The sequence below is a fragment of the Entelurus aequoreus genome, linkage group LG26 (genome assembly GCF_033978785.1).
Source record: "Entelurus aequoreus isolate RoL-2023_Sb linkage group LG26, RoL_Eaeq_v1.1, whole genome shotgun sequence".
Taxonomy (NCBI): Eukaryota; Metazoa; Chordata; class Actinopteri; order Syngnathiformes; family Syngnathidae; genus Entelurus; species Entelurus aequoreus.
In genome coordinates, this window is record NC_084756.1 from 29863224 (window position 1) to 29877502 (window position 14279).

General features: G+C 34.4%; 2 protein-coding genes across 3 annotated transcripts in view; both read right to left on the bottom strand.

Annotated features, from left to right (window-relative positions):
• Nucleotides 1–14279, bottom strand: part of LOC133643496 (cadherin-22-like) — a 1271581-nt gene that overhangs the window by 588875 nt on the left and 668427 nt on the right. The window lies entirely within an intron of this gene.
• LOC133643327 (cadherin-22-like) overlaps nt 1–14279 on the bottom strand; it is a 106740-nt gene that overhangs the window by 1513 nt on the left and 90948 nt on the right. Inside the window, exon 4 of the mRNA XM_062037816.1 lies at nt 11125–11185. Coding sequence (XP_061893800.1) covers nt 11125–11185 — 61 coding nt within the window. The remainder of the gene's footprint in view (nt 1–11124; nt 11186–14279) is intronic.

Below are 14279 nucleotides of genomic sequence, written 5' to 3' on the forward strand. Positions count from 1 at the left end.
AAATCTTAACATTGCAACACATGCCAATACGGCCGGGTTAACTTATAAAGTGCCATTTTAAATTTCCCGCGAAATATCCTGCTGAAAACGTCTCGGTATGATGACGTTTGCGCGTGACGTCACGGATTGTAGCGGACATTTTGGGACAGCATTGTGGCCAGCTATTAAGTCGTCTGTTTTCATCGCAAAATTCCACAGTATTCTGGACATCTGTGTTGGTGAATCTTTTGCAATTTGTTCAATGAACAATGGAGACAGCAAAGAAGAAAGCTGTAGGTGGGAAGCAGTGTATTAGCGGCCGGCTGCAGCAACACAAACACGTAGCGTTCATTGTTTACATTCCCGAACGATGACAGTCAAGCTTTACCATTGGCCTGTGGAGAACCGGGACAACAGAGACTCTTACCAGGAGGACTTTGAGTTGGATACGCGCTACCGTGAGTACGCAGCTGCGGCTTCCAAACATTTGATCGCTTGCCCGTACGTGCGTGCCGCTATGTGCATGTCACGTACGTGACTTTGGGGAAATACATGTGCTGTATGAATTTTGCGGAGGTGAACAGTACTTTGGGCTGTGGGATTGAGTGTGTTGTGCGGGTGTTTGAGTTGTATTGGCGGGTTATATGGACGGGAGGGGGGAGGTGTTTGTTATGCGGGATTAATTTGTGGCTTATACTCCGGAGCGATTTATACTCCGAAAAATACGGTATATAGTATATTGGGTAAACAAGATGAATTGGAAGGTTTTTATTATAAACGGTTAAACGGTAGGGGTGTAAAAAAAAAAAAAAGATATTCGAATGAATCGCGATTCTTATTTGTAACGATTCTTAATCAATTAAAAAAAAATCAAAAATCTATTTATTTTCTATTTTTTATCTGTCCTGTCCCGCCACTCAGGCAGATCATATCTGCTGTAAAAATTTACTTCAGAAAATATAACTGTTGGATACTTTTATTGTTGCCATTTTTGTTTTTGACTTTATTAAATGTTTAGGTAAAATTTTATTTAAAAAAAATATATATATATATTTTAAATAATATAAAAAATTATCAGAGCTGTTTGTCTATTTTACGGAGGAATGTAGGTTATTATAGAAGTGGCAACCAGTGTTAATATTTTTGAATCGAGAATCGATTCTGAATCGAGAAACGAATCGAATCGGATCATGTGATGCCCTCAAATTAACAGCCCTACTAATTGGGATTATGTTTAGGTCACATGACACCTGCCTTGAGAATGGAGGGAAGTGCACTACACATTGTTTACGGTTACATCAAATACATTGCATTATAAATAACATAATGTGTCTGTACAAAAACAATGTGTTAGTCTGAAATCCAAAATAAATATTGCAGGAGCAATTTGAATATTTTAAAGCCGTACAGGAGGAAGGGGATTCATATGACCCCATTCGGCTTCCCTGACACAGGAAACGTGACAAATTTGGGGGTGCAGTATCCACTTTGCAGTCGAGTGTTGAACATCTTAAAATGTGCTTTGTGGCAATTCCAACTTATGTCGAGTGGCGCTTTTCAATCATTTTCAGCACACTGCATTGCAAAATGATTACCATCCCCTCTTCGTGTCAAGCAAGATCCACCCAGGAACGGGGCCCCTCCCTACCGTATATTCTAGCGACCTATATTGGAGCCTTCAAGCGTTGTGACGGGGCAATGTTTCCCTTTGAACAATGTCTATAAGCTTCCTGCTTCACCGCAATTAAGTTGTCAAGGGGAAATAACAGAGCGGGACATTTTGAAAGTAATTAATGTATTTTCATCTGGTTAATCACCTGGCATCCATAGTATGCCTGTTGCCATTTATAAGTTGTTTTTGCAGAAAAAAACAAAAAAAAACATATTTCAACTGTTCATTCCAACAAAGTATTCTATCCAATTAGCAAAGAGAAGGTGTAATGAGTGTATGTATGTATATGTACTTGTATATGTACAGTATGTGTATATGTATGTTTGTACAGTGAATGTATATGTACATGTATGTGTATATGTATGTTTGTACAGTGAATGTATATGTACATGTATGTGTATATGTATGTTTGTACAGTGAATGTATATGTACATGTATGTGTATATGTATGTGTGTACAGTGAATGTGTATGTACATGTATGTGTATATGTATGTTTGTACAGTAAATGTATATGTACAGTATGTGTATATGTATGTTTGTACAGTGAATGTATATGTACATGTATGTGTATATGTATGTGTGTACAGTGAATGTGTATGTACATGTATGTGTATATGTATGTTTGTACAGTAAATGTATATGTACACTATGTGTATATGTATGTTTGTACAGTGAATGTATATGTACATGTATGTGTATATGTATGTGAGTACAGTGGATGTATATGTACATGTATGTGCATATGTATGTTTGTACAGTGAATGTGTATGTACATGTATGTGTATATGTATGTGAGTACAGTGGATGTATATGTACATGTATGTGCATATGTATGTTTGTACAGTGAATGTATATGTACATGTATGTGTATATGTATGTTTGTACAGTGAATGTGCGTGTGGATGTACAAACTTTGAGTGTGTAGGTATGTACTGTATTTGGGTACCTATGTTATGTGAGTATGTATGTAAATTAGGGCTGCAACAAGTAATCGATTAAATCGATTAAAATCGATTATAAAAATAGTTGGTGACTAATTTAGTCATCGATTCGTTAGATCTATGCTGTGCGCATGCGCAAAGGGTTTTTTTCTTGTTGTTTTTTAATTATTATTATTATTATTATTTTTTAATAAACCTTTATTTATAAAGTGCAACATTTACAAACAGCTGAGAAACAATATAAAATCAACTTTTACCTTGAAAATCAGTTTTTACCTTGAAAATCAACTTTTACCTTGAAAATCTTTTTTTTTTACCTTGAAAATCAGTTTTTGCCCTGAAAATCAGTTTTTACCTTGAAAATCAGTTTTTTACCTTGAAAATCAGTTTTTTACCTCGAAAATCGGTTTTTACCTCGAAAATCGGTTTTTACCTCGAAAATCGGTTTTTACCTTGAAAATCAGTTTTTATCTTGAAAATCAGTTTTTACCTTGAAAATCAACTTTTACCTTGACAATCAACTTTTACCTTGAAAATCAGTTTTTTACCTTGAAAATCAGTTTTTACCTTGAAAATCAGTTTTTTACCTTGAAAATCAGTTTTTACCTTGAAAATTAGTTTTTACCTTGAGCATCAACTTTTACCTTGAAAATCAACTTTTACCTTGAAAATCAGTTTTTACCTTGAAAATCAGTTTCTACCTTAAAAATCAACTTTTACCTTGAAAATATTTTTTTTTTTTACCTTGAAAATCAGTTTTTGCCCTGAAAATCAGTTTTAACCTTGAAAATCAGTTTTTTACCTTGAAAATCAGTTTTTTACCTCGAAAATCGGTTTTTACCTCAAAAATCAGTTTTTTACCTTGAAAATCCGTTTTTTACCTTGTATGTTGTTTTTTTTCCCAATAAAATACTGGAAAGGATAGACATGTAGTTTGTCTCTTTTATCCGATTATTAATCGAAGTAATAATCAACAGATTAATCGATTATCAAATTAGTTGTTAGTTGCAGCCCTAATGTATATACGTATGAATAATTGTGTGTATGTGAGTATATATATATATATATATATATATATATATATATATATATATATATATATATATATATATATATATATATATATATATATATATGTGTGTATTTGTATGTACACTACATTTGACTCCCAGAGGATGCTTATTAATTATTATTATTATTATTTATTTTTTTAATAAACCTTTATTTATAAACTGCAACATTTACAAACAGCTGAAAAACAATATAAAATCAACTTTTACCTTGAAAATCAGTTTTTACCTTGAAAATCAGTTTTTTACCTTGAAAATCAGTTTTTACCTTGAAAATCAGTTTTTTAGCCTGAAAATCAGTTTTTACCTTGAAAATCAACTTTTAACCTTGAAAATCTTTTTTTTTTTTACCTTGAAAATCAGTTTTTGCCTTGAAAATCAGTTTTTACCTTGAAAATCAGTTTTTATCTTGAAAATCATTTTTTTACCTTGAAAATCAGTTTTTACCTTGAAAATCAGTTTTTTACCTTGTATGCTGTTTTTTTTCAACAAAATACTGGAAAGGATAGAAATGTAGTGTGTCTCTTTTATCCGATTATTAATCGAAGTAATAATCGACAGATTAAGCGATTATCAAATTAGTTGTTAGTTGCAACCCTAATGTATATATGTATGAATAATTGTGTGTATGTGAGTATATACATGTGTATTTGTATGTACACTATATTTGACTCCCAGAGGATGCTTATTATATAAAAAAAAAAACAGGTTGTTTGTATCTTCAAGTGCTTTTCATCAGTTTTAGCAAACTTAGATTTCCGTGTAGGTTTTTTTTTTTTTTTTTTTTTTTTTAAATCGATTTATTTGCAGACATCCCAGCCAAAGAAGCTTAGCAGGTACATTGTAATTGTGGCATAGAAGGTAGACCCTCTATTTCCTGGCCAAGTCGCAGCATCAGCATGAACGGCCAGCCGGTTTACTTTGCACTAGTAATATCATTCCACTTCTCGCCTCGGGATTATCCACATCAGAATCTATTGATGCATTTCCCGGCTTTAGTGTGCCGGTTTCGCTCCCAAAGGATCATTGCTCGTGTTGGGAATACAACTCAATGATTCCAGTCACAGTTAGCCCCTGGCCGTACAGTATGTGCAGCCAAAGTGCGCTACATACATCCAACAGACTTAAGGAGATGATGTGTGCTTTTTTTTTTCCCTTCTTCCTTGCCATCTATCAAACACCGGTGAAGACGCTTCAAAAAAATCCACACGGGAATCAAAGTTAAAAATCCCCGATGGATATAATGGAGGAGGTTTCATGTAGATGAGCTTTTTATTCATGGAAGCAGTAATTTCTCTGCATGTGATCCCCATTGCGATGCTTGCAGCGGCGCCAGAATATTCACCAATTTTACCGGTTGTGACCACGCACGCCAAGTGTGAAATAATGCCTCAGTATGCATGATATTAATCTAAAATAAAGGAGAAGACGTTCCAATCATCTTTTTGGTCGCCTTCATATTAGTTTCATTTCCTTTTTTTTCCCGCTCACTACACTGCAAAAACTGAAATCTAAGTAAGATTAAATATCTCAAGTAAGGGTGATATTTGCTTATTTTCTGTCTGATAAGATCATTCTTCTCACTAAGCAGATTTTATGTTAGAGTGTTTTACTTGTTTTAAGGGTTTTTGGTCCTAAATGATCTCAGTAAGATATTACAGCTTGTTGCTGAGATTTGATGAGCTATATTGAGTAAAACATGCTTGAAACTAGAATATCAACTGTTGCAAAGCTGTGTCATCAACACTCACAAGTATACAACTACTTTTTTAAAGTCATATTTTCTTATTTCAAGCATGAACGAAAAAAATCATGATTTTGACACAATTGTGTCCCATAATTTAAACAGATGACAGCCGAATGGACTTTGCTGTTTTATTTTCAATGAAACAATAGAAAATACGTACTCATATAGTAGTACAGTTGCCACAGTACAGTAAACTGACAGTTAATATTTAAAGGCCTACTGAAATGAAATTGTTTTATTCAAACGGGGATAGCAGATCTATTCTATGTATCATACTTGATCATTTCGCGATATTGCCATATTTTTGCTGAAAGGATTTAGTATAAAACAACGACGATAAAGATCGCAACTTTTGGTATCTGATAAAAAACAGGCTTGCCCCTACCGGAAGTAGCGTGACATAGTCAATTGAACATATCCGCAAAGTTCCCTATTGTTTACAATGATGGCCGCCAGAAGTGAGAGAGATTCGGACCGAGAAAGCAACGATTTCCCCATTAATTTGAGCGAGGATGAAAGATTTGTGGATGAGGAAAATGCAAGTGAAGGACTAGTGGGGAGTGGAAGCGATTCAGATAGGGAAGATGCTGTGAGAGGCGGGTGGGACCTGATATTCAGCTGGGAATGACTACAACAGTAAATAAACACAAGACATATATATATACTCTATTAGCCACAACACAACCAGGCTTATATTTAATATGCCACAAATTAATCCCGCATAACAAAAACCTAGGTGTTTGTTATGCTAGCTCCTAGCTCCTAGCTACTAGCTCGAGCTAGTTATAGCAAGCGATCAAATGTTTGGAAGCGCAGCTACGTACTCACGGTATCGCGTCTGTGTATCCAAATCAAAGTCCTCCTGGTTAGAGTCTCTGTTGTCCGAGTTCTTCGATCTTGACTGCATCTCTCGGGAATGTAAACAAACACCGGCTGTGTTGTGTTGCTGACTTCCCTCGCAAAATATCCACTTCGCACCGACAACTTTCTTCTTTGCTTGCTCAGCTTCTTTCTCCATAATGCAATGAACAAATTGCAACAGATTCACCAACACAGATGTCCAGAATACTGTGGAATTATGAGATGAAAACAGAGCTATTTCGTATTGGCTTCAATGTGGAAGCCATACCTCAGTTAAACTGGCTGCGTCACGCGCATACGTCATCCTCCAAAGGAGTTTTCAACCGGAAGTGTGGCGGGAAATTTAAAATTGCACTTTATAAGTTAACCCGGCTGTATTGGCACGTGTTGCAATGTTAAGATTTCATCATTGATATATAAACTATCAGACTGCGTGGGTCGGTAATAGTGGCTTTCAGTAGGCCTTTAAACATTTGACATTTCGAACAATTTTGAACAGAAATAGTTCATGCACATTCAGATGAATTCTTCAAAATTACAATACAGCCGGGCTGTATATATGCACACTAATTGACGGAAAGAGCACGCACTTGGCGCGATGATGTCATGTTATCCATGGAAAAATGCATTTTTAGACCATATGATTTGCCTGAGCGGCTAGGACACCCCGAGAGTAACAAGCAGTTGCCTTGTTGCCTTTCCATTAAGAACAATAAATTAGTTTTTAGTATAAGTTTGCTGGTTTCAAGAAATGTAATGCCGAGCGCATATCATTATGTCAAGATAATGGCACTAGCATTTACTTAATTTAAGAATATTTTTCAACATATTGAGCAAAAAGGTCTCTTTTTTTTCTACCAAGAAAAGTGCACTTGTTATTAGTGAGAATATACTTATTTTAGGGTATTTTTGGGTTCATTGAGGTTAGCTAATTTTACTTGTTTTGGAAAGTCCTGACAAGCCAAATTTTCTTGTTCTATTGGCAGATAATTTTGCTTAGTTGAAATAAAATACCCCTCATTTTTGTATTTTTTTTTTTCTTGTTTTTGAACACTGACTTTTTGCAGTGTAGACAATGGAAATGTGAGTTAACGGGGACTTAACAAAAAAAAAAAAAAGAAAAAAGAAAAACGCCAACCTTATATTCCGGCTTGCTTAGGAATGTGTTGTGTTCGTGAGCAAACAGAAACCAAGTCAATACTAAGACCAGGTTAATATTTGATCATTCACGAGGGAACGGATGTGTGCTTTGCTGCACATCTTGAAATAAAGCTACAATTAGGGATGTCCGGTAATATCGGCCTGCCGATATTATCGGCCGATAAATGCGTTAAAATGTAATATCGGAAATTATCGGTATCGTTTTTTTTTATTATCTGTATCGTTTTTTTTAATTTTTTTTATTTATTTTTTTATTAAATCAACATAAAAAACACAATATACACTTACAATTAGTGCACCAACCCAAAAAACCTCCCTCCCCCCATTTCTTTCTGTTATCAATATTCTGGTTCCTACATTATATATCAATATATATCAATACAGTCTGCAAGGGATACAGTCCGTAAGCACACATGATTGTGCGTGCTGCTGCTCCACTAATAGTACTAACCTTTAACAGTTAATTTTACTCATTTTCATTAATTACTAGTTTCTATGTAACTGTTTTTATATTGTTTTACTTTCTTTTTTATTCAAGAAAATGTTTTTAATTTATTTATCTTATTTTATTATTATTTTTAAAAAGTACCTTATCTCCACCATACATGGTTGTCCAAATTAGGCATAATAATGTGTTAATTCCACGACTGCATATATCGGTTGATATCGGTATCGGTTGATATCGGTATCGGTAATTAAAGAGTTGGACAATATCGGAATATCCGATATCGGCAAAAAGCCATTATCGGACATCCCTAGCTACAATAATTGAAAGTTGTTGAAAAATGCAACACTGTTTGTTAACACTCAGCATCAAAGGTTGGAATTGGGGGTTAAATCACCAAAAAAAAAGATTCCCGGGCGCGGCCACCGCTGCTGCTCACTGCTCCCATTACCTCCCAGGGGGTGGAACAAGGGGATGGGTCAAATGCTGAGGGTGATTTCACCACACCTAGTGTGTGTGTGACTATCATTGGTACTTTAACTTTAACACATTGCCTAATTGTATGTCATTCTGTAGTTTTCTGATTTTAAAGGGCCAACCTATTATTGACAACATTGGCACTTATTTTATTTTTTGGGACCTACAAATAATGAAATCAGCTGTTTTGTTTTTACTTTGTGAAGCAAATAAACGGTATCCTCTTCATTGCAATTGTTGCTTATGTTTTTATCGGATGGTATCTGCTTTGACTGAAGAGTACCGCCCAGAGGTCGAGAGATCTGGTTTTCCATCGCATAATCCAGGTGTGTTAGTCTGACTTAATGTTGTCTCGATACCAATATTTTGGTAGCGGTACCGCTACCAAAATGTATTATGTTTCTTTTCGGTTCTTTTGTAAATAAAGGGGACCACAAAAAATGTCATTATTGGCTATGTTATCATAGTGTTATCGACTAAATACACTATTGTACTTGGTATCATTACAGCGGATGTTAGGTGTAGATCCACCAATGGCGTTTGTTTATCTTTTAGCGTCCTGGAAGAGTTGGTGCTGCAAGGAATTCTGGGAATTTGTTCTGTAGTGTTTATGGTGTATTCTCCAAAAATGTGTTTGTCGTTGTTGTTTAGTGTGGTTTCACTATATGACACAGGTTTATGACAGTGTTGGCGTCGTTCATACTGCCACCCTTAGTGTGACATGTATGGCTGTTGACTAAGGATGCACTTCATTTACATGTGTGTAGTCTTTTTAAAGTTAAGATGATAGTCTGAATGGTTAATGATTGTATCTAGTGACATTTTGACTTGACTTTGGAAACCATAGACCAGTTTTAACATAGCCAATGAAATGAGTTTGGGATGCTCTGGTGTGTACTAATCGCCATGGAAACATGCTCATCTGCATGGCACCGGTACAGTACTGAATATGATTAATTAGTATTGCGGTACTATACTAATACCGGTATACCGTACAACCATAGTCTGACTTTACTAAAAACCAAACTCGGTTGGATTGAGGAGTTTCCAGGGGTTGTAGGAGGCTTACTTAGAACCTTATTTTTTAAGTAATCGGACTAATTTAGTGCAGAACACAAGAACTGAGTGTCATATTGTGTATAGCAGGGGTCACCAACGCGGTGCCCGCGGGCACCAGGTAGCCCGTAAGGACCAGATGAGTAGCCCGCTGGCCTGTTCTAAAAATAGCTCAAATAGCAGCACTTACCAGTGAGCTGCCTCTATTTTTTAAATTTTATTTATTTACTACCAAGCTGGTCTCGCTTTGCCCGACATTTTTAATTCTAAGAGAGACAAAACTCAAATAGAATTTGAAAATCCAAGAAAATATTTTAAAGACTTGGTCTTCACTTGTTTAAATAAATTCATTAATTTTTTTACTTTGCTTCTTATAACTTTCAGGAAGACAATTTTACAGGAAAAAATACAACCTTAAAAATGATTTTAGGATTTTTAAACACATATACCTTTTTACCTTTTGAATTCCTTCCTCTTCTTTCCTGACAATTTAAATCAATGTTCAAGTATTTTTTTTTTTTTATTGTAAAGAATAATAAAACCATTTTGATTAAATTCTTCATTTTAGCTTCTGTTTTTTCAACGAAGAATATTTGTGAAATATTTCTTCAAACTTATTATGATTAAAATTAAAAAAAAAATTATTCTGGCAAATCTAGAAAATCTGTAGAATCAAATTTAAATCTTATTTCAAAGTCTTTTGAATTTATTTTAAAATGTTTGTTCTGGAAAATCTAGAAGAAATAATGATTTGTCTTTGTTAGAAATATAGCTTGGTCCAATTTGTTATGTATTCTAACAAAGTGTGGATTGGATTTTAACCTATTTAAAACATGTCATCAAAATTCTAGAATTAATCTTAATCAGGAAAAATTACTAATGATGTTCCATAAATTATTTTTTAAGTTTTTCTCTTCTTTTTTTCGGTTGAATTTTGAATTTTAAAGAGTCGAAATTGAAGATAAACTATGTTTCAAAATGTAATTGTCATTTTTTTCGTGTTTTCTCCTCTTTTAAACCGTTCAATTAAGTGTAAATATCATTAATTATTAATAATAACGTAGAGTTAAAGGTAAATTGAGCAAATTGGCTATTTCTGGCAATTTATTTAAGTGTGTATCAAACTGGTAGCCCTTCGCATTAATCAGTACCCAAGAAGTAGCTCTTGGTTTCAAAAAGGTTGGTGACCCCTGGTGTATAGTATGTGTTTTGGTAGCATCTTCATCCTGTATCACTTTTATGTTTTCGCATAATTCGAAGGAATCATCAAATATGTCTGCCTGATCCATTGTTGCAGTTTGTAGAAATACAACTAAAGAAGGGTTAGGCCCGCATGCATTTCCAAATGATGGGAACATGATGAAAGTATGGACGTCTCCAGTCAAAATTGACTTGGACAGAAATTGGACGAACCAAGCGAGGAGAGTGTAATTCGTGGCCATCATTTTAATGATTCTGACTACAAACAAGAAAGGTTTTGGTCGGAGCTGAATGGGGGGAAAAAAAATGAAAAGACTCAAGCCAAATGCGGTCAGGAAAATCCGAAGCAACCTTGAGCGGAGAGAGACTGAATCAGAACGGGTGAAAAAAGGGCAGACCCAACGCTCAAAACCTAGAGAAAAAGAAGTCAAGCCGCCAGTATTCTCATTGTGTCCTCTTCGGCTGATGTTTGACTTGGGATTTGTGTGGAAATGCTAAAAGAACACGGTGATACGGAACTGCACCGCCCACGGCCGGGCCTCGGTCAGGATTGGGCTCCGCGTCCTTGGCCTCAGCTTCAGGCTCAAAACGATGCGGTTAAAGTCTGCCATTGGGGGCTAACTGGTGGCTTCTTCAGCTTCTTCGTCGTCTAAAGCAGTGGTTCTTAACCTTGTTGGAGGTTACCGAACCCCACCAGTTTCATATGCACATTCTCCGAACCCTTCTTTAATAAAAAATAAAATGTTTTTTCTTAATTTAAACTTAATTTGTCAATATTAATCATGAAATGATGTTATTATATTAAATAAATACTAATAAAGATATATTTTACAAACAAAGTTACAGGAATGTACACATGATCCCATGTTTACATCTCATTGTGCAACATGTGGATGTTTTAGTGGGAACTAAATGCGATATCTGAAAGGGGTACACATTATTTCCAAAGCAGGACCCCCCACAAGCATGAACATATGCGCGAGCCGCCCCCCCCGGGACACATTTTCAAGTGTTTACCGGTCCGCAGCTACAAAAAGGTTAATGAGCGGCTAATGCAGGGGTCACCAACCTTTTTGAAACCAAGAGCTACTTCGTGGGTAGTGATTAATGCGAAGGGCTACCAGTTTGATACACACTTAAATAAATTGCCAGAAATAGCCAATTTGCTCAATTTACCTTTAACTCTACGTTATTATTAATAATTAATGATATTTACACTTAATTGAACGGTTTAAAAGAGGAGAAAACACAAAAAAAATGACAATTAAATTTAGAAACATAGTTTATCTTCAATTTCGACTCTTTAAAATTCAAAATTCAACCGAAAAAAAGAAGAGAAAAACTTGAAAAAATAATTTATGGAACATCATTAGTAATTTTTCCTGATTAAGATTAATTCTAGAATTTTGATGACATGTTTTAAATAGGTTAAAATCCAATCTACACTTTGTTAGAATACATAACAAATTGGACCAAGCTATATTTCTAACAAAGACAAATCATTATTTCTTCTAGATTTTCCAGAACAAACATTTGAAAAGAAATTCAAAAGACTTTGAAATACGATTTAAATTTGATTCTACAGATTTTTCTAGATTTGCCAGAATAATTTTTTTTGAATTTTAATCATAATAAGTTTGAAGAAATATTTCACAAATATTCTTTGTCGAAAAAACAGAAGCTAAAATGAAGAATTTAATTAAAATGTTTTTATTATTCTTTACAATAAAAAATAAAAAAATACTTGAACATTGATTAAAATTGTCAGGAAAGAAGAGGAAGGAATTTAAAAGGTAAAAAGGTATATGTGTTTAAAAATCCTAAAATCATTTTTAAGGTTGTATTTTTTCCTGTAAAATTGTCTTCCTGAAAGTTATAAGAAGCAAAGTAAAAAAAAATAATGAATTTATTTAAACAATTGAAGACCAAGTCTTTAAAATATTTTATTGGATTTTCAAAATCTATTTGAGTTTTGTCTCTCTTAGAAATAAAAATGTCGGGCAAAGCGAGACCAGCTTGCTAGTAAATAAATAAAATTTAAAAAATAGAGGCAGCTCACAGGTAAGTGCTGCTATTTGAGCTATTTTTAGAACAGGCCGGCGGGCTACTCATCTGGTCCTTACGGGCTACCTGGTGCCCGCGGGCACCGCGTTGGTGACCCCTGGGCTAATGGATGGATTTTTCTTCACTGATGGCCATGATAAATACAAAATACAATTAAAAAAAACAAAAAAACAAGCAAAAATACTGAGAGGATGCTTTATTGTTTGTGCTGTGGTGCTATTTTTTGGACAAATTCACTCACAGTGCAATGTTCTTCCATTTAGACTTAGACAAACTTTATTGATCCACAAGTGAAATTGTTCCACACAGTAGCTCAGTTTCAAAGGATGGAAAGGGTAAGGATTGGAAAGGATAATGCAGGTATTAAGTAGACTAAAAAATTTACCATAATAGCAATATAATATTTAACATATATGTAATATTTACATATTATATATACAGTATATACAGTATATATATATATATATATATATATATATATATATATATATATATATATATATATATATATATATATATATATATATATATATATATATATATATATATATATATTTATATATATATATATAATATATAATTTAGTGTTTTCAACAACCGGAAGTAGAGTGCCGTTCAGTCGTCTAGCCGTCCATAACGTTCCTACTCTCAAAGATTTGTCATTCATCACTCCAAGCAACGTTTGTAAGTTTTACAGTATAACTAAAACTGTTTGTACTTTCTAAACTGCATATTTGTATGTGCTATCGTAATTTAATGACGCTAGCGTCATTAGCATTAGCTAATGTGCCAACACGTTTACGAGTATCCGTGTTAGTACTACTAACTTACAATGGCATTCTTTTTGTATTATTTCAGTTTCACAAATTCCTCAGTAAACTCACTAAGACGTCACCGTGGAGTTATTGAGACTGTTTAGCTGATTGGAGAGCTAGCTTCCGCAGCTAGTGGGTCCATGATGATGACTTTAGTTTTGTTTGATCAGCCGTTTTACTACCCTGTTACAGGCACCGTTTGGAAACAATTAAGGTATGGAAATAAACATGTACAGAATCTAACTGCGTAAATAACTCAATTTGTAACGTATGTATCTGCGGTTTATAGTCTGGTGCGGCTCATATATGGGAAAAAATATTCAAAAATTTAGTGGGTGTGGGTGTGCTCTGTAGTCTGGAAAATATGGTATATTTAGTTACAGTCGTGGTCAAAAGTTTGCATACACTTGTAAAGAACATAATGTCATGGCTGTCTTGAGTTTCCAATCATTTCTACAACTCTTATTTTTTTGTGATAGAGTGATTGGAGCACATACTTGTTGGTTACAAAAAAAACATTTTATGAAGTTTGCTTCTTTTATGAATTTATTATGGGTCTACTGAAAATGTGAGCAAATCTGCTGGGTCAAAAGTATACATACAGCAATGTTAATATTTGGTTACATGTCCCTTGGCAAGTTTCACTGCAATAAGGCGCTTTTGGTAGCCATCCAAAAGCTTCTGGCAAGCTTCTGGTTGAATGTTAGACCACTCCTCTTGACAAAATTGGTGTAGTTCAGCTAAGTTTGTTGGTTTTCTGACATGGACTTGTTTCTTCAGCATTGTCCAC